The 25060-nt window shown below is 48.9% G+C and overlaps 2 protein-coding genes across 5 annotated transcripts in view; one reads left to right on the top strand and one right to left on the bottom strand.

Moving 5' to 3' along the window:
* LOC116957550 (uncharacterized) overlaps positions 1-25060 on the top strand; it is a 453026-nt gene that overhangs the window by 412464 nt on the left and 15502 nt on the right. The gene's annotated exons all lie outside the window — the stretch shown is intronic.
* On the bottom strand, positions 1374-25060 carry LOC116957541 (uncharacterized). 4 transcript variants are annotated; one of them, XR_012930879.1, is made up of 7 exons: positions 23672-24311; positions 18306-18359; positions 14517-14701; positions 10643-10844; positions 6150-6347; positions 3973-4545; positions 1374-2435 (listed from the first exon to the last, which is right to left on the bottom strand). XR_012930879.1 is itself a non-coding variant. In XM_076056503.1 (7 exons), the coding sequence occupies exons 3-7, from the start codon at positions 18343-18345 to the stop codon at positions 4469-4471; spliced, it is 702 nt and encodes a 233-aa protein (XP_075912618.1). In that variant the 5' UTR covers positions 18346-18359; positions 23672-23757; positions 24111-24311; the 3' UTR covers positions 1374-4468. The 4 variants fall into 4 exon arrangements, 3 of the variants coding, with proteins under 3 accessions (XP_075912618.1, XP_032835655.2, XP_075912617.1); XM_076056503.1 differs by having other exon boundaries at positions 1374-4545; positions 23672-23757; positions 24111-24311; XM_032979764.2 differs by lacking the exon at positions 23672-24311 and adding an exon at positions 25025-25060 and having other exon boundaries at positions 1374-4545.

Genomic DNA, 25060 nt, shown 5'->3' with positions numbered 1-25060 from the left:
GTAAAGTCACATTGAAGAGACTTTACCGAAAAAACTAAGAATATGAATTACTGCAGTCACGAAAGCTTTAAATCAAAATTTAACATTCTTGGCCTATTATATTTTGTGTATGGTGCGTAGCCACACCCCTGTCCCATGGCCACGCCCCCTATTCTCAAGCCTTCACGCTGGGCCATAGACCACCCCTCCTACTCCTGTCCTCTTACGTCACTTGACCACGCCCCTATCACTCCCATGGCCCCCAGCCCATTCGCACTGCACGCTGAATCCCCTTGTCATTACCTCCCGGGGCTACCAGTCCATTGCCACCGTCGACCATTACACAAGGATAGACAATAGTGTGGACACAAAGAGGCAGAGTCATGTTAATCGTTTTTTATATATAAGGCAAGGTAAAAAAATATAACCACCACAGGTGAACTTAGAGATGTTTCCATATTGCAAAATTAGCAAATGAACATCTTCAAATGGTGCTTTTTCGCACAATGTCATTCTCAAATGGAGAGTATCAGCGCATGGGCAGTAATGTGTGCGGCAGTACCAACTGGAGAGAGTTATTCTGTGTAGGAACCTCCTGGTTACACCACCAGCCCACACGGGATTACCGTATCTGTCCGTCGTGCATCCAAAAATGGGAGGGGTGGGGCTGGGTGAGGAGGGTGGGGCTGGGTGGGGAGGGGCTGGGTGGAGAGGGGATGGTGAGGTGGGTGGGGCTGGGTGGGGAGGGGCTGGGTGGGGAGGGTGGGGCTGAGTGGGGAGGGGCTGGGTGAGGAGGGGCTGGGTGGGGAGGGTGGGGCTGGGTGGGGAGGGGCTGGGTGGGGCGGGTGGGGAGGGGCTGGGTGGGGAGGGTGGGGCTGGGTGGGGAGGGGCTGGGTGGGGCGGGTGGGGCTGGGTGGGGAGGGTGGGGAGGGTGGGGCTGGGTTTGAGAGGGGCTGGGTGGGGAGGGGAGGATGGGGAGGGGCTGGGTGGGGAGGGGCTGGTCACCCCGTGGTGCCCCCCTTATAAAACTCAACGTTTAACCTACTCACGCCGGCTTGTGCCCGCCCTCACAGTCAGGCATATTTGCGGAATACACCACGTGGTGCCGCATGTTGACCCTGGCCATTGACCGAGGAACCCGACGTTCCTACCATCAGCTCCCTCCGCAGGAGAATGTGTTCACTGCAGGCCCTACGGATTAAAAGTGCCCAGGGCCTACAAGAACTTTCATCCGCACCTGAATTTGAGACCGCAATTTTAGACCACAGCCCCTTAGAGATAAAACCTTTGACCTGAATACTGAAAAACACTGTCCAGTCTTCGTGGAACAGTAAGTCCTCTGGTTAACACGATTCGCTACGTATGGTGCAAAAGAAGATCAACATACATATGTGTAGTGTCAACAATTTTACAGACAGTTTATAGGAGGGAGCTTTTTTTATGAGAACATTCACGGTTAAATTTTGATCTAAAGCTTTCGTGACTGCAGGGATTCATATTCTTGGTTCTTTCGGTAAAGTCACCACGTAGAAGGGAAACAATAAAATAATAAAAATATAAAACAATAAAATTCTCACGACGTTTCGACTGCAACACAAGCAATCATCATCAGGTGTGAAAACCACAGCAAGAAAATTTGAAAAAAGTGGCGGTTATTTTTAACGTTAGCATCACGGACGAGTCCATCTATGTTTGGAAAAGAGGAGGGGGAAGACGAAAATAATGGATGCAAGCCATCTGGATACCATGAGAGATTCGTTCATGAGCCTATCCACATATACAAACACAAGAGACAATTTCAACCGAGAAGATGGATTCTGGCTTAGCAATCATTGGAAGGATTTTATAAACAATTTCGGGTCTTCATTGATTGTTCACGCTTACGGTGGCTTTCAGACCGCATCCATTATTTTCGTCTCCCCCCTCCTCTTTTCCGAACATCGATGGACTCGTCCATCTGATTAACTGTCAAATCGCTCTCCGTGGTGCTAACGTTAAAAAACCCGCCACTTTTTTCAAATTTTCTTGCTGCCGTTTTCACACCTGATGATGATGATTGCTTCTTGTGTTGCAGTCGAAACGTCGTGAGAATTTTATTGTTTTATATTTGTATTATTTCATTGTTTCCCTTCTACGTGGTGACTTTACCGAAAGAACCAAGAACGTAACATTCACGGTCTCGCCCGGGCACTCTCTCTAATCGCTTAGCCTAGCCTGTACACAACACGAGTCGTCTAACACTGACGGCGCTGACCGAGACAGCCAACTACTGTCCAGCAGCGCAATATCGAGCGAAGAGGGCAGAGACGACATCGACGACGAGACGAATCGGAGCACAGCTCCTCTGCCGCCGAGGAAATTCCTTGAGAGATCAGCGGTTCGTACCACCGCGGTTCGCGAGGTTTAGTACCCTGTTGCGGTAAAGGGGGGCGGTTATGCGATCCGCGCGTGAAAACCTGTGAGGTGACACAAATTGGCAACTCACAAAGTCAATTTCACACGTAAGTAGGCTTTCAAAACCAAATTGTTGGGTCAGATCGCGTAAATGTGAATGTCGGCATACACCGTCACCACCACCACCCCATATAGTTCATTAGTAAGGGTTTGTCACGTAAACACAACATGCCAATTAGTTACGAGCTCAGCACTAACCGGTTGTGTATTGGAGAGTAAACCCACTACAAAATCTACCATTTGTAAATAGTAAATGTTGTGGATTTACTTTCCAACACACCGGTGTGCTGGACTAAGGAACGAATTCGTTCACAAAGTTGCTAATAACCTTAAAGAAAGATCCCCCCCTGTGTAGCCTTAACAGACCGTCGGGGCAAGCGCTGTTAGCGAGCCGCACCTATGAAGGCCGATACGGCGCACGAGGGGGTGGGTGGCCAGCACCACACCCGGCCGCCTTTGTCTCCCCAGTGGCGAAGTTACACACCGCACCTCGCTCAGTACTCATTTGAGACGGAGTCGACTTAGGGGAGGTCCAGGACCGGTTCAGATAATCGTCACTGGTGTTGGTCGTGAGCGGGAATCGAACTCAGGCCGCTGGGTTCGTAGCGCAACGCGCTAACCGCTACGCTATCGCTCCCCACAACTGTATATATGTAGTGGAGTAAACAATACGCATAGGAATTGGCCATGTACAGTACATACAGACAGACAAGGAGAACGGGTCACATGAGGTCGAACAGGTGGTCAAGTCGCGGGTGGCGTAAACAACCCGAAGTAATTAAGGGAGTCGTGGCACGAGGGCTGTGATTGGTCGAGAGGCTGTTAGCGTTGAGTGGTGGCGTCTGGATGTCTGATGAAGGGGACAGGTGCGGGCTGGCGGGAGACGGCCAGCGAGCCACGTGGCAATTAATTCAGGCTAATGCGAGAGGGGATAAAACGCGAGGTGGCTTGAACGGAGAGGAGTTGCTGCTGGGGAGTTGCTGCTGGGGAGTTGTTGTTGGAGAGTTGTTGCTGGGCAGTTGTTGGCGAGAGGTGAAGAGATACGAAGAAGACAGCTGGAAATGTTAGGGAAGAATAGATAGAGAGCCGGACCCCAAAGACAGTAAATAGCGATAGGGAGAGTCAGCGTTAGCGGAGATAGATAGAGTCACTGTGTGTGAATAGATGGAAGTCACTGCGTGTGAAGAGATAGGCGAAGAAACACTGTGTGTGGAAGGGGATGCACGGACGATGCTGAAGTAAATCGGAGTGTCCGAGTTGGCGGAGCACGGAGAGAATTACTGTGTGTACGGAACGATGGAATAAAAGTGACGGCGGAAAAAGAGACGGTTGTCGTCCGAGTGAATTCACGGCACTACATATATATACACGCACGCACTCGCACCGTTACTGTTTTAACATCGCGTCGACGTCAGCCGATGGTTTGACCGCCTTCAAAAGCAGGCCACGGACAGCCGGACGGTGTCCAAGTGTGGCAGCAGCCGAGAGGGTTGAATCGCCAATGCTGGAAATGAGTTGGGGAGATGTGAACTCTCTCACCTGGTATGCAAGAGGTCGGGGGTTTAATCCGGACCCCGACGCCTGCTCTATATTTGGAGTTTCCGTGTCCTCTCTCTCTCTCCCCGTGGTCGCGTGGATTTTTTCCAGGGTCCTCCGCTTTTTTTCCCCCTCCACATTTAGAGTCGACGTCACCACGTGTTGCAAAAGTAATTCAGCTGCCACTGTAAATTTTCACGCGATGATGATAAGCCGCTTCGTTGAGCAGCCATCATTTGTTATGGCCAGGTGACTTCTGAAAAAGAGCTAACAATAGCAGCCTTACCCGGTAAGATAGAACAAAAATGTTTCCATTTTTTCGTTCGGGAGGCAGCGGGTCGACAATCGTGGGACAATGACGCCCACTGTGAGACTCACGGAGTCACACCGACCCCCCACCCCCCGGGGGCCTTTGCTGGCCCCCTTCTTGGCCTCGAAAAGAGCGTGTGGCTCGGAGAATGTTCAGGGTTGATCGCGTAAAAGTGGGGTGGGGGTCGTGTCAAACGGAGCTGATGTTCACGTCAGGCCCAGCAGTCCGATCTTCATGATGTTTATCATCAGCAGCATCGTCAGACCCTGACAAACAGAAGATACGAACGGGATTTTAACAATCTGCACCGTATTACGCATTTGTTGTCACGTGTTAATGTCTCATATTGAATGTAATAAATGTGTTAAACTATTTAAACAATGTTTTATTGTTACCAGGGTAAGGCCCCCCTCCACTGAGACGCTCTATAGCTCTTTGCAGAAGCGACCGGCCAACACAAATGATAACTCAACGAAGCGGCTCATTGTCGCGTGGGCATCTAGAGCGGTAGCCAAATACTGTAAATGCGTGACAACGGATCTAAATGTGGAGGGAAAAATGGAGAGAAATCCGCACGACCACCACGGGGAGAGAGAGAGAGAGACACACACAAACTCCAAATATACAGCAGCAGACATCGTCAAGGTCAGAAACGAACCCCAAGACCTCCTGTACCCAGGCGAGGTAGTTAACATCATCTCACCACGGTGTTCGCCTTGTGGGATCGCCCTCTTGAGCTTCAGCTTGACCGTCGCAGCAATGAGGCCAAGGTTCGTTTGTCAGCGATTTGACACAAAGTATTCATTATACGTATGGCACACACGTGCACCAAATCACAGAGAAACCAGATCTGCCCGAGGCCCAGCTCACTTCTATGGATTGTGGCTTGTGGTCGGTAAAGCATAGTCAATCTGCCGGGTTGTGCATCAGTCGCAAACCACCGACAATAAGTGGCGTTCGCAGATTTTATTGCGGATTATTGGATCTCTGCTGTGTACAGAGCCTGCTGAAGAGGCAATTGGGCGCCGCGGTGGCTAGGAGATGTTAACTCCCTCGCCTGGTATACAGGGAGTCGTGGGTTTGATCTCAACCCTGACGCCTGCTGCTGCTGTATGTTTGGAGTTTGCGTCTCTCTCTCTATCATCATCACGGTGGCTACGAGATGTTAACTCCCTTGCCTGGTATACAGGGGATCGTGGGTTTGATCCCGACCCTGACGCCTGCTGCTGCTGTATATTTAGAGTTTGCGCCTCTCTCATTATCACCATCACGGTGGCTATGAGATGTTAACTACCTCGCCTGGTGTACAGGAGGTCGTGGGTTTGATCCCGACCCTGATGCCTGCTGCTGTATATTTGGAGTTTGCATCTCTCTCATCATCATCATCATCACGGTGGCTATGAGATGTTAACTACCTCGCCTGGTGTACAGGAGGTCGTGGGTTTGATCCCGACCCTGACGCCTGCTGCTGCTGCTGTATATTTGAAGTCTGCGTCTCTCTCTCCCTGTGGTCGCGTGGATTTTTCTCCGGGTCCTCCGGGTTTTCCCTCCACATTCAGAATCAACGTCACGCGTTGAGATTATTTGGCTGCTGCTATAAATTCCCGCACGATGACGACGATGATGATGAGCCGCTTTGTCGAGTTAAATCAATTTGTGATACCCAGGTCGCTTCTGAAAAAGATCTACATAGCTAAGCAGGCACTTAAACCTGGCAAAACAAAGTTTAGGTTTTAGTGTTTTTTTGTTGTTGTAATTAACAACGGTCGTTCTCCCAGAGACGTGAGCAAGGCCGATGGCCGATTGCTGCACGTTAGGATCGCCCCAACACGGGGGAGTAGAGCGCACATCGCCTGGACCTGGATGGTACCTGATTGAGCTCGCAGAGCTCCCAGACTTCGGAGCTTGAACTTGCCGGTGACGGCAGCCGCGGCTACCAGGCCCAGTACCACCGCCGCCGCTGCCACCAGTCCAGTCCTCTTGGTGGAGAATAGAAGCTGTGCGTTCGAGGTCACCGCTGCGAGGTCGAAAGTGGCGTTACTCACGTCCCCACCACGTGGCCGCGGGGCTGAAGAGACACGGACGGTGGCGTCAAGAGCCGACGCGGTGGCAGAGAAGGGGCTCGGCGGGACCCCCCACTCACACCCAGCACCACGGCCTCAACACGGCTTCACGTGCAGCAGTAGGGAGAGATCACTCACTCAGCACAGCTTCATGTGCAGCAGTAGGAAGAGGCCACTCACTCCACACGGCTTCACGTGCAGCAGGGAGAGACCACTCACTCAACACGGCTTCACATGCAGCAGGGAGAGACCACTCACTCAACACGGCTTCACGTGCAGCAGTAGGGAGAGGCCACTCACTCAACACGGCTTCACGTGCAGCAGCAGGGAGAGACCACTCACTCAACACGGCTTCACATGCAGCAGGGAGAGACCACTCACTCAACACGGCTTCACATGCAGCAGTGAGAGACCACTCACTCAACACGGCTTCACGTGCAGCAGCAGGGAGAGACCACTCACTCAACACGGCTTCACGTGCAGCAGGGATAGACCACTCACTCAACACGGCTTCACGTGCAGCAGTGAGAGACCACTCACTCAACACGGCTTCACGTGCAGCAGCAGGGAGAGACCACTCACTCAACACGGCTTCACGTGCAGCAGGGAGAGGCCACTCACTCAACACAGCTTTATGTGCAGCAGGAAGAGACCAATCACTCAACACGGCTTCACGTGCAGCAGGGAGAGACCACTCACTCAACACGGCTTCACGTGCAGCAGGGAGAGACCACTCACTCAACACGGCTTCACATGCAGCAGGAAGAGACCAATCACTCAACACGGCTTCACGTGCAGCAGGGAGAGACCACTCACTCAACACGGCTTCACATGCAGCAGGGAGAGACCACTCACTCAACACGGCTTCACGTGCAGCAGGGAGAGACCACTCACTCAACACGGATTCACGTACAGCAGGAAGAGACCACTCACTCAGCACGGCTTCACGTGCAGCAGGGAGAGACCACTCACTCAACACGGCTTCACGTGCAGCAGTAGGGAGAGGCCACTCACTCAACACGGCTTCACGTGCAGCAGGGAGAGACCACTCACTCAACACGGCTTCACATGCAGCAGGGAGAGACCACTCACTAAACACGGCTTCACGTGCAGCAGTGAGAGACCACTCACTCAACACGGCTTCACGTGCAGCAGCAGGGAGAGACCACTCACTCAACACGGCTTCACGTGCAGCAGGGAGAGACCACTCACTCAACACGGCTTCACGTACAGCAGGAAGAGACCACTCACTCAACACGGCTTCACATGCAGCAGGGAGAGACCACTCACTCAACACGGCTTCACGTGCAGCAGGGAGAGACCACTCACTCAACACGGCTTCACATGCAGCAGGGAGAGACCACTCACTCAACACGGATTCACGTACAGCAGGAAGAGACCACTCACTCAGCACGGCTTCACGTGCAGCAGGGAGAGACCACTCACTCAACACGGCTTCACGTGCAGCAGGGAGAGACCACTCACTCAACACGGCTTCACGTACAGCAGGAACAGACCACTCACTCAACACGGCTTCACGTGCAGCAGGGAGAGACCACTCACTCAACACGGCTTCACGTGCAGCAGGGAGAGACCACTCACTCAACACGGCTTCACATGCAGCAGGGAGAGACCACTCACTCAACACGGCTTCACGTGCAGCAGGGAGAGACCACTCACTCAACACGGATTCACGTACAGCAGGAAGAGACCACTCACTCAGCACGGCTTCACGTGCAGCAGGGAGAGACCACTCACTCAACACGGCTTCACGTACAGCAGGAACAGACCACTCACTCAACACGGCTTCACGTGCAGCAGGGAGAGACCACTCACTCAACACGGCTTCACGTGCAGCAGGGATAGACCACTCACTCAACACGGCTTCACATGCAGCAGGGAGAGACCACTCACTCAACACGGCTTCACGTGCAGCAGGGAGAGACCACTCACTCAACACGGATTCACGTACAGCAGGAAGAGACCACTCACTCAACACGGCTTCACGTGCAGCAGGGAGAGACCACTCACTCAACACGGCTTCACGTGCAGCAGGGAGAGACCACTCACTCAACACAGCTTTAAATGCAGCAGGGAGAGACCACTCACTCAACACGGCTTCACGTGCAGCAGGGAGAGACCACTCACTCAACACGGATTCACGTACAGCAGGAAGAGACCACTCACTCAACACGGCCTCATGTGCAGCAGGGAGAGACCACTCACTCAACACGGCTTCACGTGCAGCAGGGAGAGACCACTCACTCAACACGGATTCACGTGCAGCAGGGAGAGACCACTCACTCAACACGGCTTCACGTGCAGCAGGGATAGACCACTCACTCAACACGGCTTCACGTGCAGCAGGGAGAGACCACTCACTCAACACGGCTTCACGTGCAGCAGGGAGAGACCACTCACTCAACACGGCTTCACGTGCAGCAGGGATAGACCACTCACTCAACACGGCTTCACGTGCAGCAGGGAGAGACCACTCACTCAACACGGCTTCACGTGCAGCAGGGAGAGACCACTCACTCAACACGGCTTCACGTGCAGCAGGGATAGACCACTCACTCAACACGGCTTCACGTGCAGCAAGGAGAGACCACTCAATCAACACGGCTTCACGTGCAGCAGGGAGAGACCACTCACTCAACACGGCTTCACGTGCAGCAGGGAGAGACCACTCACTCAACACGGCTTCACGTGCAGCAGGGAGAGACCACTCACTCAACACGGCTTCACGTGCAGCAGGGAGAGACCACTCACTCAACACGGCTTCACGTGCAGCAGGCTTCATGTGCAGTCCCGGCAATAACGCAGGAGTCATGTTAAGATCTTCTTTGGTTCTTTTCGGTAAAGTCATGTAGAATGAGAATAAAATAATAAATTGAAAGAACCAAAGAAGATGAATCATTGCAGTCACGAAAGCTTTAAATCATGTTAAGATGTTCAAACGCCGAATAAACACAAAAAGCTATTATCACCACAAGGCATCATCAAAACTACAGTAACCACACATCCACTCCACTCCATACTCCATAGGCCTTTGTGTCTCGAGAGACAATTATTTTTGCGCCTTACGAGGTCAGCTGTAGGTTTTGCAGCGCCTAGAATGACTTAGTAGGCCAATCCTTGAGTGACAATCCTTGCCACAGCAATTGCAAGTGAATGCGGTGGCAGCTCCAGAGGTGTTTGTTGCTTTTTCTTCACATCGCTCCCTCTTGGTCTGCCAAGCGGTGTGTCTTTTCTCCTCGCCTTTTCCTGAGGCCTGTTTTCACAACCTGCTGTCAGCTGAGTCGGTCACCGGCAGTTTTCTCCCAGTCATTTGGGTTGATGTCGCAGCTCTTCATGTCCCGTTCACAGACATCTTTTAAGCGCAGGACCGGGCGACCGGTGGCCAGTGTGCCTGATGCCAGCTCGCCGTACGAGACATCCTTGGGCATTCTGCCATCCTGCGTGCGGCGCACGTGTCCAAGCCATCTCAGGCGCCTACGACTGAGTAGAGAGTACATGCTGGGAATGTTGGCCAAGTTGAGAACTGAGGTGTTGGGAATGCGATCTTGCCATCTGATACCGAGGATGCGCCTGAGACATCGGAGGTGGAATGTGTTTAGTCGATGTTCTTGACGGGCGTATGTTGTCCAGGACTCAGACCCATAGAGGAGGGTGCTAAGGACGCAGGCCCGGTACGCTTGTACTTTGGTGTTGAGCGTTAGGGATGTGTTCTCCCACACTCTTTTAGTCAACCTGAACATAGCTGTTGAAGCCTTCCCAATGCGCTTGTCAATCTCTGTGACAAGGGACAAATTGTAGGTGATGGTAGAACCCAAGTAGGTGAAGTCCTGAACGACTTGTGGCAAAACATGCAAACAGAGACGCTTTGATAATAATGGTACCCATTTGTCCATCCAGCTGATTGGCCTGCACCAGGGCTACAGCCTTTCTCTTTGGCCTTGTCTCTGCACCACCATTGTTAGATGCGAGAACGCCAAAAGACGAACAGCACAAAGGCAATGCAAATATCAAAGCGTTAATAGCTCGGGTCGAGCAGTTACATCTACGGGACGATTTTTGCCAGTATCAAGATGATGAAGAACGAAGAGGCTTCTTAACCCCTTCCGGCAAGAACACAGCTGCACTTTTAAGCTGTTCAAACGCCAAATAGACACATCTATTGCAAGGCATCGTCAAATCTGCATCGACCACACGCATCATGCGTGTGGTAAAACATGCTGGAAAGGGGTGAAGCAGCCTAATCTTTTTTTTATCATCTTGGGACCAATTTCTTATTCACCTGTAGCCGTCACATTCACCACCACCTCTCCTTCCACCACGTTGTTCTCCGTGTTGCACCGTCCGCAGATCACCTGGCACCTAAACACGGGGTGGAGGCTCGAGGAGACGTGCAGGAGCCTCAGGGAGCAGTCGCCCTTCTCCACGTTGCCCACAAACGTGGCCACTCCGGTACTGGCGATTTCGATTCCTGAGTTGTAGATCTGCAACAAGGAAAAAAGCAACCCACAATTCGCAACACCGCACACACATGCAATTTACCAGAACGCAACACGAAAACTCCCGTACGAGGACGAAGCTAAGTAGGGTTGAGTACTTGGATGGGAGACTTCCTCTAGGGTACAAGGTACTGTAGGGTAGCAGGTACTGTAGGGTACCTGATACTGCAAGGTGACCAGGAGATAGCGGTACAGTAAACCCTTCAACCTCGCCGGGTTTAGCTACGGGGTGCCACGGTGGCTAGGAGATGTTAACTACCTCGCCTGGTGTACATATCGTGGGTTCGATCCCAACCCTGACGCCTGCTGCATATTTGCAGTTTGCGTCTCTCTCTCTCTCATCATCATCACGGTGGCTAGAAGATGTCAACTCCGTCGCCTGGTATACAAGAGGTCGTGAGTTCGATCCCGATCCAGACACCTGCTGCTGTATATTTGAAGTCTGCGTCTCTCTCATCATCATCATCACAGTGGCTAGAAGATGTCAACTCCGTCGCCTGGTATACAGGAGGTCGTGAGTTCGATCCCGATCCAGACGCATGCTGTTGTTTATTTGGAGTCTGCGTCTCTCTCATTATCATCATCATCATCACGGTGGCTATGAGATGTCAACTCCCTCGCCTGGTATACAAGAGGTCGTGAGTTCGATCCCGCCGTAGATTTGTCTCCGCGGTCCTCCGGGTTTTCCCGTCCACATTTACAAACAATGTCACCACGAGTCATTTGGCTGCTGCTATAAAATGTCCACATGATGATGATGATGACGATGAGCCACTTGCTTTGGGTTCTCATTTGTAATAGCCAGGGGTCGCTTCTGAAAGAGTGGGGCTTTACGCAACTGGTAAAATAAAAAAAGATAGTTTAGTTTTATGGTTTAGTTTAGTCTAAGGGGATACTCACACCGCGACACAACCTTCCCTCCGCTCATCCCCCCTCACAAAGACAAAGATTCCCTCCCGATAGCCTGTAACAGGCTGTTGGGGCAAGTGCTGTTCCGTAGCGAGTAGCAGCAGCAGCGCCTACGAAGGCTACCGGCACTGCGGCACGCGAGGGGGTAGGTGACCAACGCCACGCCCAGGACATACAATGATCCCCCGTATAGTATTAACAGACTGTTGGGGCAAGTGCTGTTTCGTAGCGAGTAGCAGCAGCAGCGCCTACGAAGGCTACCGGCACTGCGGCACGCGAGGGGGTAGGTGACCAACGCCACGCCCAGGACATACAATGATCCCCCGTATAGTATTGACAGACTGTTGGGGCAAGTGCTGTTTCGTAGCGAGTAGCAGCAGCAGCAGCGCCTACGAAGGCTACCGGCACTGCGGCACGAGAGAGATTCCTACTGCACAGCGTCGTCACCGCACTGCCCGCGATGACGCTGCTGCTACTGCTGCTGCCGCCACGGGAGAACAACACGCGGGTGGTGCCACCTCGTCTCCGCCCCGTCTCTCCCACGCGTCCCATCGTGGCCGCCAGGCCACGCGGTGTTCACAGCCTCCGGCGAGGAGGCGGCAGCGATGTTCCCGCTGCGCGCGATTTTTTAAAATTCCTGGAGTACTGCACCATGCAGGACTGTACACTACAGGAATATGTTTTTTTTTCATGCCATGCATTTACCGCGCAAGTTATATTCAACACTAGAAAATATTAAATCGCACTCTGCGTTCACAACGCTTGACGTCTAATGTTTGGGTTGAAGTAGGGTAACGCAAAACAAAATGACGGGGTGAATTTTGATTTAAAGCTTTCGTGACTGCAGGGATTCATATTCTTGGTTATTTCGGTAAAGTCACTGCGTAGAAGGGAAACAATAAAATAATAAAAATATAAAACAATTACATTCTCACGACGTTTCGACTGCAACACAAGCAATCATCATCAGGTGTGAAAACCACAGCAAGAAAATTCGAACAAAAAATATTTTATTGTTTCCCTTCTATGTGACTTTACGAACCGTGAACCAAGCTGATAATGAAGGTTCGTTTGGGTTAGATCGCGTCGGTATAAATGTGTCCTTAACCCGCAACCACCCGACACAGCCAATTTGTAAGGCTTTTCAAGTAAACAAAATGTGCCAATTTAGTTACTAGTTCGGCACTAACCAGTGTGTTGGAGAGTATTGGAACTTAATCTGCAACACACCGGTGGGTTAGTTACTACTTCACCTTTGCTTACGTGACAAACCCTGATACTAATTGGCTGTGTCGGGTGGTGGCGGGTTTAACGACACATTGATATTCATGCGATCTAACCCAAAAAAAACCCCCTCTATTATGAAAAATATTGGTCGCCAAATTCTTCCTATGTGTCAAACGTGAACCAACATCCTGGTTTTTCCCCATTTGCCTTTGAGGTGTGCGGACCGTGGCTATTTTCAAGAGCGTAACTCCCGCAATGGGCAGGGGTTTGCTGGATACCAACAGCTTTGCTTGACCAACCCAGCTCATGAAGTGAGTCTGTTTGTGGATTTAATCGATAGATCTACAGTTGACTGTTTGATTATAAATTATCCGTGCGTGCGGTCTATCCAATTTGCAGGCTAACCACCCACCTGAGACTTTGACATAAATTCATAACTCGTGGATATTTTCCCTAAAGCCCCAGAATGAATGATCTAAAAACAGTTAGGCATTGTTATTCTTGGAAACGTTTAGTCACACATGGTGCTTAAACCAACAAATGTGTTGCTACGGTTAATACGAAATTCACGTGATCGCCTCTATAGGACAGTAGTTGCAATAGCTATACAACAGTGGGCTGAGTTTGATTGATGCTGATTGGCTGCAGCTCTGATGTCACCCACTCAGTGGGCTGAGTTTGATTGATGCTGATTGGCTGCGGCTCTGATATCACCCACTCAGTGGGCTGAGTTTGATTGATGCTGATTGGCTGTGGCTCTGCCGTCATCCACTCAGTGGGCTGAGTTTGATTGATGTTGATTGGCTGTGGCTCTGCTGTCATCCACTAAGAGGGCTGAGTTTGATTGATGTTGATTGGCTGTGGCTCTGCCGTCATCCACTCAGTGGGCTGAGTTTGATTGATGTTGATTGGCTGTGGCTCTGCTGTCACCCACTCAGTGGGCTGAGTTTGATTGATGCTGATTGGCTGTGGCTCTGCTGTCACCCACTCAGTGGGCTGAGTTTGATTGATGTTGATTGGCTGTGGCTCTGCTGTCATCCACTCAGTGTGCTGAGTCTTCTGCTGGGCAGGAGCCGGAAGTGATTATCATCACTGAGCATGCGCATCATCGATCAATATTTTATGCCAATATTCGCGCTTTTTTGGCAGAGATCCACGCAAAAAGAGTAATATTTTTGGATGATCCACGATTTGCAATTATCCGCAGCTGTCCTCCCGATCTATGAGCGCGGATAATTGAGAGTCTGCTGTTTTGTTTGGAACTTTGCACACTGTCTCCTTGTGCACATGGTTTGTCCCTTGGGTCTGCCAGTTGCCCCCAGTAGGAAGGCATTAAATTATGAAATCGGCCAAAACTTCGTTAAAACAAGCTCCTTACTAGATGGTACAGCCATTCCTCCAGGGCAAAAACGAGCACACGCAAATAACATTCCGTTGGTTAAACAAAACCGCGGAGCGTCAGTGCAAGCAGTAACATGCGCACAGTTAGGCCCGAGGAGGAAGGGGTCCCTGTTCAGTCACCTTGGTGATGTCGTGCATAGACACGTTCTCCGAGTAGTACGTGGACATCATAGACCACTTGACAATGACGTAATTCAGGTCGGTAGGTGGCGGTGAGAAGGAGCAATTTATAGTCAAGCTCGCCCCCTCCGTCATGTCCAGCCTTTCCGGCAGAGAGAGCTGGAGCGTTGCGGCAAATGTCACATCTGCACGGGAAGAGAGAGACCGGTTCACGCCCGTTACAGATGTCTAACAACACACAGAGGCTGCTGCTCACACTCGTTCATCCGCTGCTTTCGCTGCGCTCCACTTGAACCCGGGTAACTCTCCTTGGACAACATAATCCTGGAGGGCCCGAGTTAAAACAAAAATAATCTGTTAAAAAGAAGCTTCATAGCTCATTGGATTCCTCCAGGATAATTCGAGATTCCGATTGTGAAATGATTGGCCAGGAGTGTTGTCGTTAGCTTGTAATCAGCAGATTTTAAAGATAAAATACCGTGATATTTCTTGACTTTAAGCTTTCATGACTGCAGGAATTCAGATTCTTGGGTCTTTCGGTAAAGTCACGTAGATAGGTTCAAAGGAAATAACAAAAAAACTACGTTTGCGATCGCAACACAAGCGTTATATTATCAGAGTATGTTTTTTGTTTGCATTCTGACCACAAGTATTGTGGTTAATGCAAACATGATTCCTTGTAAAAGGTTTCAGTTTGGTGTTTTAACATATTAACACAGCTGTTTTGGTGCCAGAAAAAAATGAGAAAACCTATTCTCATCGCATCAATGATGGAAGTAGATGGGGTTGGGATGTCTTCTGCAGGAGACACATTCTTTACAAGCTCTCTGGCAAGTGCAGCCTTATTCTTGGTTCTTTCGGTAAAGTCACCACGTAGAAGGGAAACAATAAAATAATAAAAATATAAAAAATAAAATTATCACGACGTTTCGACTGCAACACAAGCAATCATCATCAGGTGTGAGAACCACAGCAAGAAAATTTGAAAAAAGTGGCGGTTTTCAAATTTTCTTGCTGTAGTTTTCACACCTGATGATGATTGCTTCTCGTGTTGCAGTCAAAACGTCGTGAGAATTTTATTGTTTTATATTTTTATAAATGCAGCCTTGTTTTTTTTTATAGGGACCCATCAGCATTTGCCAGTGCCACAGGCAGTGGGCCCAGTGGGTGGGCAAGGACATCCTTCATATTCACCTTCCTGCTTTCATCCACCAGGGTCATGTGGCTGAGCAGGTTTCTATCTGCTTTCAGAACCACGTCCTGTGCTTTCTTTCCACGTAGGCCGATTTTATGCAACACCTCTGGAGCTGGCACCGCATTCGCTTGCAATGGCTGCGGCAAGGATTGTCACTCAAGGATTGGCCTACTAAGTCATTCTAGACGCTTCAAAACCTACAGCTGACCTCCTAAGGCACAAAATAATTGTCTCTCGGGACACAAAGGCCGATGTGTGTGTGTTTTATGCTGATATTGGAGAATGTCTTCAGACTTTGCTTGGTCATCTTGTCGTAGAATTTCACAGATGGTAGGTCCTCAACTAACTTTGTTTGCTTGAATACCTGGTAGGGCCTCTTCTCCTATCTCAAGAGCTCTCAAGAGATCCATGGTCACATCAGGTGGAGCCATGGTACCAGTGGAGATGCTAACCAGATCTGTCTCATCAGGGGACATAGGATTGATCCAGTTATTCTCTATAAGGTCAATGAGAGTCTGGACATCTGCTTCATCTCTCTTGATCCTTGGACCCTGTAGATCTGGATGGGACAGTTTGGACCTGCCTTGACCTATCAGGTCTCTCAGCTGTCTGAGGTACATGCTTCTGTACTCAGCTGTTAGGTAATATTTGGTCACAGCTCCTGGGTTCAAGATGAATGCCTTTGTCCCTCCAGCTGTCTGGGTGTTTTTGATCACCATTTCTTCTAGAGCTTGGTCAACAGGGATTCGGCCAAAGGGATTGGTGGAGCCCAGTTGAACTGAAAAGCCTCCTTCCATGAATTCCGTGTACACATATGGGTGTGTGATGGGCAGCTGATGGCCAGCTTTTATCAGAATGAAAAATTACCAGATGAATATACACAAAAGTATAAGATGTTCTTGTTTTGTGACTTCCCCCCCCCCATTCATTTATGCATATTATGTTATCTCATTAACTATGCACAGATTTGCATATTATGTAAAACACAATATTGACTCAGTAGATGAAGTCAGAACTTTTTATTCATAATAACGGTTTTTGGGTTAGATCGCGTTTATTTATAAATGTGTCGTAACCCTCCACCACCCGACACGGCCAATCAGCAAAAAAAGTGTCACGTTGACAAAAGACAAATAATTCACTACTTCAGCCCACCGGTGTGTTGAAGAGTTAATCCACATTTACAGTTTGAGTACGACGTTTCGCTGGTAAATACACACCGGTGGGCTGAAGTAGTGAATTATTTGTCTTTTGTCAACGTGACACTTTTTTTGCTGATTGGCCGTGTCGGGTGGTGGAGGGTTACGACACATTTATAAATAAACGCGATCTAACCCAAAAACCGTTATTATGAATAATATTGGTCGCGAAAGCCTTCGTGTTAAACAGAACTTTTTAGTTTATTTTAATGTGATCAATAACTAATTGGTTGATAATCTAGAGAGGCTTTTGTCAAAATATTGTTCTTTCAGTTAATTATGTTAAGATACACTTAACGCATGTGAAAAAAACATGATTTGTGTCTATTTTTTAAGATATAATACCACATAAAATGAAAACGACAAAAGATATTTAAAAAAATCCCTACGAAAATTTCTAGCTATTCCAACAAAGTTATTGGTATTCTTGGTTCTTTCGGTAAAGTCACGTAGAAGGGAAACAATAAAACAAAAATATATTTTAATAATATATTTATACATTTTTATTATTTTATTGTTTCCCTTCTCCGTGACTTTACCGAAAGAACCAATAATATGAATCCCTGCAGTCACGAAAGCTTAAAATACAAATTTTAAGTTATTGATAATTGTGTGCATGTTATGAAAGTTTACAATTTACAGAAGCAAAATATTTTAAAAATATATAACAATTGACAAACTGATCATCTTAACAGGTACATTAACAATACACTGAGGGTAAAGCTAGCACTTTAATACAGAAGCACCAGTACTTGCCTCACGTGTGCCAGTAAATGATCATGAGCAAACAAGCTGCTGGAAACAGAAAACAGAGAGCGACAATCTCTTCCAGGCTTCACTAAGTCACTGAAATTGAAGAACAAGCGTGACTAAATGCAAGAATATCAATGAAATACACGCCTTGGGGACAAACATCCGTTTTGTTAATTAGGTATTGTCTTAATTGACAGCAGAGGTGTTGGAATGGTTTATTTGTAACGTCCAGGCAAATAGGTGTGATTGCGATTGGTGCAAAAACAAGTTTCCTGCTAGAAAACCTAAACAGCTGCTCATTTGGAAAGGTTATCACGCATTATTTTACTTGCGTTGGTGTGACAAATAAAACGGCACCATTGAAGTTTTGCTACCTTGGGTGGTACCGATGTCTGGCCTGGCCCAAGGACTACATGGTGACCTTCACTGACACGCATTTAAACAATGGATCATTTGATGATTCGCTTCCACGCAGCACTGAGGTTGTAGCTATCCGAATGAAACACCCCACTAGCAACAATAGCCGCCTCTAAGTGGCCGTGACGTCCTCATGCCGCTTGTGCCATGCTAGGTGCACTGTTGATGATGACGGTGATGGTGGTGACCTGGCAGCAGTAAACACGCAGTGACACGAGCACTCACGCAGTAGAGCCACGAATCGGACAGTCCACACCAATCCCATCCTTTCCTGCGCCTCTGAAACAGACCAAAACAATAGAGCCTGCGAGCGTGAACAAGACCTAATACAGCACTGGGAAATTTCCGCAAATACCGGCCCCTTCTCTCCCCCCCAATCTCTACCCCCCATCTCTCTCCCCCCCATCTCTCTCCCCCCCATCTCTCTCCCCCCATCTCTACCCCCCATCTCTCTCCCCCATCTCTCTTCCCCCTCCCTCCCCCCATCTCTACCCCCCCCATCTCTACCCCCAATCTACCCCCCATCTCTCTTCCCCCATCTCTACCCCCCATCTCTACCCCCCCCCCCCATCTCTCTCCCCCCCCATCTCTCTCCCCCCATCTCTCTTCCCCCTCCCTCCCCCCATCTCTACCCCCCCCCATCTCTCTCCCCCCCATCTCTCTCCCCCCATCTCTACCCCCCATCTCTCTCCCCCATCTCTCTTCCCCCTCCCTCCCCCCATCTCTACCCCCCCCATCTCTACCCCCAATCTACCCCCCATCTCTCTTCCCCCATCTCTACCCCCCATCTGTACCCCCCCCCCCATCTCTCTCCCCCCCCATCTCTCTCCCCCCATCTCTCTTCCCCCTCCCTCCCATCTCTACCCCCCCCCCATCTCTCTACCCCCCATCTCTCTCCCCCCCCCATCTCTCTCCACCCCCCCCCCCCATCTCTACCCCCCATCTCTCCCCCCCCTCCCTCCCCCCATCTCTCCCTCCCCCCCATTGTCTAACACACTTGGACTGCGCCTCTCACGCTCAGCTCCACCTCTATCCCACGCTGTACTCCCACATTGGCATTGGCTGCACCGCCCATGCTGTTTTATCCACTCAGCTCTCCTCCTCCTCCACGCAACTACAATCCTCAGCCCACTCACAACTTTGGAAGACCTTAAATAAGCAGTTGCATTTGGAGGCTTGCGCCCTCTTTTCTCTCCGCCTGATGAAGACCGCTTTGTGTCGCGATTGAAAGGTCGTGGGTTTTTTGCTTTTATTTTAATTGTCTATCTACGTGACTTTACCGAAAGAACCAAAAAAATCGCCTCCTTGTGTCAACAGATGTGGTTGGTACCACCCCAGTACACACCCCTTGCCATGTATGTAGTTGGTACCGCCCCAGTACACGCCCCTTGCCATGTATGTAGTTGGTACCGCCCTAGTACACGCCTCTTGCCATGTATGTAGTTGGTACCGCCTTAGTACACACCCCTTGCCATATATGTAGTTGGTACTGCCCTAGCACACACCCCTTGCCATATATGTGGTTGGTACCGCCCCAGTACACACCCCTTGCCATATATGTAGTTGGTACCACCCTAGTACACACCCCTTGCCATATATGTAGTTGGTACTGCCCTAGTACACACCTCTTGCCATGTATGTAGTTGGTACCGCCCTAGTACACGCCCCTTGCCATGTATGTAGTTGGTACCGCCTTAGTACACACCCCTTGCCATGTATGTAGTTGGTACCGCCTTAGTACACACCCCTTGCCATGTATGTAGTTGGTACCGCCTTAGTACACGCCCCTTGCCATGTATGTAGTTGGTACCGCCCTAGTACACGCCTCTTGCCATGTATGTAGTTGGTACCGCCCTAGTACACACCCCTTGTCATGTATGTAGTCGGTACCGCCCTAGTACACACCCCTTGCCATGTATGTAGTTGGTACCACCCCAGTACACACCCATTGCCATATATGTAGTTGGTACTGTCCTAGTACACACCCCTTGGCATATATGTGGTTGGTACCGCCTTAGTACACACCCCTTGCCATGTATGTAGCTGGTACCACCCCAGTACACACCCCTTGCCACAGATGTAGTTGGTACTGCCCAAGTACACGCCCTTGCCACAGATGTAGTTGGTACTGCCCTAGTACACACCCCTTGCCACAGATGTAGTTGGTACTGCCCTAGAACACACCCCTTGTCACAGATGTAGTTGGTACTGCTCTAGTACACACCCCTTGTCACAGATGTAGTTGGTACTGCCCAAGCACACACCCCTTGCCACAGATGTAGTTGGTACTGCCCAAGTACACGCCCCTTGCCACAGATGTAGTTGGTACTGCCCTAGTACACACCCCTTGCCACAGATGTAGTTGGTACTGCCCAAGCACACACCCCTTGCCACAGATGTAGTTGGTACCGCCCTAGTACACACCCCTTGCCACAGATGTAGTTGGTACTGCCCTAGTACACACCCCTTGCCACAGATGTAGTTGGTACTGCCCAAGCACACACCCCTTGCCACAGATGTAGTTGGTACCGCCCTAGTACACACCCCTTGCCATGTATGTAGTTGGTACCGCCTTAGTACACACCCCTTGGCATATATGTGGTTGGTACCGCACCAGTACACACCCCTTGCCACAGATGTAGTTGGTACTGCCCTAGTACACACCCCTTGCCACAGATGTAGTTGGTACTGCACTAGTACACACCCCTTGCCACAGATGTAGTTGGTACTGCCCAAGTACACACCCCTTGCCACAGATGTAGTTGGAACCGCCCTAGTACACACCCCTTGCCACAGATGTAGTTGGTACCGCCCTAGTACACACCCCTTGCCACAGATGTAGTTGGTACTGCCCAAGCACACACCCCTTGCCACAGATGTAGTTGGTACCGCCCTAGTACACACCCCTTGCCATGTATGTAGTTGGTACTGCCCTAGTACACACCCCTTGCCACAGATGTAGTTGGTACTGCCCAAGTACACACCCCTTGCCACAGATGTAGTTGGTACGTCCGTTAGCGAGCATCCGTTTGGGCACACGAGGGGGTGGGTGGCCGTCCACACGACATTTTGTTTCCTCAAACGCCGCGCGAGGTGCTCATTTGAGTCCGAGTCGACCTAGGGGATGCCCAGGACAGGTTCAGATTATCGTCACCGGTGTTGGTGACCGTGAGCGGGAATCAAACTCGGGTGGCTGGGTTCGTAGGGCGTAGTGATAATGCACTTTAATGCATACAGATATTGAGTAATGCTGCATATTAATGAATAAAAATACAGGATATACTAATAATGCACAATACTGCATACTTATAATGAATAATAATTAATACTTATAATTATGCATGCCGATAATAATGCATTACGATAATTAATAACAATATAGTGGAAAATAATACTGTAATCTTACGAAGTAATGCATGCCTAAAATGAATTATGCATAATTATACTAAATAATAATTCATTCATATAACGAATGAAAATACTTATAATTAATAATGCATACTGATAATGGATAATGCATACTAATCATTAATATGCATTCATACTTATAATTAAGCACTGATAATTAATTACAATGCGTACTGATAATTAATTATAATGTATACAGGTAATTATAACATTGTATAATTTTAATATTACATACTAATGACGAATAATAATACCTTGAAAAACGTAACTTTCCATTTACTCATAATAAACCCTCCACCACCTGACACGGCCAATCGGTAAGGGACTTGTCACATAAACAAAACGCCAAATATTTACTAGTATAGTGTAGTGTATAGTGTAGTGTATATTGTAGTGTGCAGCGTAGTGTGTAGTGTGTAGTGTAGTGTTTAGTGTAGTGTATAGTGTAGTGTATAGTGTAGTGTTTAGTGTAGTGTGTAGTGTATAGTGTAGTGTATAGTGTAGTGTTTAGTGTAGTGTGCAGCGTAGTGTGTAGTGTATAGTGTAGTGTTTAGTGTAGTGTATAGTGTAGTGTATAGTGTAGTGTTTAGTGTAGTGTGTAGTGTATAGTGTAGTGTATAGTGTAGTGTTTAGTGTAGTGTGCAGCGTAGTGTGTAGTGTATAGTGTAGTGTATAGTGTAGTGTATAGTGAAGTGTGCAGCGTAGTGTGTGGTGTAGTGTATAGTGTAGTGCGTAGTGTATAGTGTAGTGTAATGTAGTGTATAGTGTAGTGTGTAGTTTATAGTGTAGTGTATAGTGTAGTTTATAGTGTAGTGTGCAGCATAGTGTGTAGTGTATAGTGTATAGTGCAGTGTATAGTGCAGTGTATAGTAGTGTATAGTGTAGTGTATAGTAGTGTAGTGTATAGTAGTGTAGTGTATAGTTGTGTATAGTAGTGTAGTGTATAGTGTAGTGTATAGTGCAGTGTGTAGTGTATAGTAGTGTAGTGTATAGTAGTGTATAGTGTAATGTGTAGTAGTGTAGTGTATAGTAGTGTAGTGTATAGTAGTGTAGTGTATAGTAGTGTAGTGTATAGTAGTGTAGTGTATAGTAGTGTATAGTAGTGTAGTGTATAGTAGTGTATAGTAGTGTAGTGTATAGTAGTGTACAGTAGTGTAGTGTATAGTAGTGTATAGTGTAGTGTATAGTAGTGTATAGTGTAGTGTATAGTAGTGTAGTGTATAGTAGTGTACAGTAGTGTAGTGTATAGTAGTGTATAGTGTAGTGTATAGTAGTGTATAGTGTAGTGTATAGTAGTGTAGTGTATAGTAGTGTAGTGTATAGTAGTGTATAGTGTAGTGTATAGTAGTGTATAGTGTAGTGTATAGTAGTGTAGTGTATAGTAGTGTATAGTGTAGTGTATAGTGTAGTGTATAGTAGTGTATAGTGTAGTGTATAATAGTGTATAGTGTAGTGTATAGTAGTGTATAGTGTAGTGTATAGTAGTGTAGTGTATAGTAGTGTATAGTGTAGTGTATAGTAGTGTAGTGTATAGTAGTGTATAGTGTAGTGTATAGTAGTGTATAGTGTAGTGTATAGTAGTGTAGTGTATAGTGTAGTGTATAGTAGTGTATAGTATAGTGTATAGTAGTGTATAGTGTAGTGTATAGTAGTGTATAGTGTAGTGTATAGTAGTGTATAGTGTAGTGTATAGTAGTGTATAGTGTAGTGTATAGTGTATAGTAGTGTATAGTGTAGTGTATACTAGTGTAGTGTATAGTGCAGTGTGCTACTGCAGCCCACCGGTGTGTTGAAGAGTGAATCCACCACAACATTTACAATCTGAGTAGTCCGACGTTTCGCTGGTAATTACATCCAGCATCATCGGACGATTAGCCCTATGATGCTGGAGGGTTTCACCTACTAGATGTTCAACCATGAAAAGTATTATTCCCAGGTGTATAAGTCCCCACTGAGTGGCTTATCACGAGGATTGTTTTAATATAGCAAAGACAAATAATAATAATAATCATGATGAATACTAACAATCAATACTAATAATGAACAATAGAAATGAGATTCTCAGTAAGACGTGGTTATTGGAGGCTGTGTCTGTGAACTCTGCGAGCTATTTTAGAGGCCTGTATGAAAGCGAATCAACGATTACTCGAAGGTAGAAATTATAATAATAAAACAAATCTCACCTGATGATGGTTGCTTGCGTTGCCTCCGAAACGTCGTGACTCTACCGAAATAACCAAAGCGTATGGATTCCTTGCAGTAACGAAAGCTTAAAATCAAGATTAAAATTCAGTTAGTTGTACAGCAGCCAAATACTCTTAACAATGAATACCAACGATGAATAATGGGAATTCGTTTTTTTTTTATCAGTTAGTGGGTGTTGCAGGCTTTGTCTAGGGCTAAATGTTCACAAACTATTTACGTCGGAAAAAAATTAATCAGATTCTCATCACGGCAGGCCCCACTCGCTCGCTAATCTCTCCTCGTGTGCCATATGGTGCAAGGCCCATTGCTCGAAACGTAGCGGATTTCTCACTTGATGTATTTCGGTGTTTGATGCCTTGATGAATTATTTTTTAAAAATATATATATTTAAAACACTTATTGCTGTGGTTTTCCCACCTGATTATGATTGCTTGTGTTGCCTCCGAAACGTCTGGATTATTTTATTGTTCTACCCCACGAGACTTTACCGAGAGAATCAAAGAGTATGAATCCCTGCAGTCACGAAAGCTTCAAATCTAGAAGATAACTTTTCATTTTCAAATCGCACGCGGAGGGGATCCCACCCCCACCCACGACCCAGAGGGGACCCCCACGACTCACAGGGGACCCCCACGACCCACAGGGGACCCCCACGACTCACAGGGAACCCCCACGACCCACAGGGGACCCCCACCCACGACCCAGAGGGGACCCCCACGACCCACAGGGGACCCCCACCCACGACCCAGAGGGGACCCCCACGACCCAGAGGGGACCCCCACCCACGACCCAGAGGGGACCCCCACCCACGACCCACAGGGGACCCCCACGACTCACAGGGGACCCCCACGACTCACAGGGGACCCCCACGACCCACAGGGGACCCCCACGACCCACAGGGGACCCCCACCCACGACCCAGAGGGGACCCCCACGAGTCACAGGGGACCCCCACCCACGACCCAGAGGGGACCCCCACGACCCACAGGGGACCCCCACGACCCAGAGGAGACCCCCACGACCCAGAGGGGACCCCCACGACTCACAGGGGACCCCCACGACCCACAGGGGACCCCCACCCACGACTCACAGGGGACCCCCACGACCCAGAGGGGACCCTCACGACCCACAGGGGACCCCCACGACCCACAGGGGACCCCCACGAGTCACAGGGGACCCCCACGACCCACAGGGGACCCCCACCCACGACCCAGAGGGGACCCCCACGACCCAGAGGGGACCCCCACGAGTCACAGGGGACCCCCACGACCCAGAGGGGACCCCCACGACTCACAGGGGACCCCCACGACCCAGAGGGGGGGTCACTCTCACCTCAGATCGCGCAGCGGCGCTGCAGAAAAAATAAAA

This window comes from Petromyzon marinus, chromosome 76 (genome assembly GCF_048934315.1).
Source record: "Petromyzon marinus isolate PM22_M1 ecotype Great Lakes invasive population chromosome 76, UKy_Petmar_22M1.pri1.0, whole genome shotgun sequence".
NCBI lineage: Eukaryota > Metazoa > Chordata > Hyperoartia > Petromyzontiformes > Petromyzontidae > Petromyzon > Petromyzon marinus.
The sequence above is the reverse complement of the archived record's forward strand: the minus strand, read 5'-3'. Positions and strand labels throughout refer to the sequence as shown.

Coding starts and splice junctions, on each gene's coding strand:
- LOC116957541 (XM_076056502.1), bottom strand. CDS start 9,262: ATGATTCATCTTCTTTGGTTCTTTCAATTTATTATTTTATTCTCATTC.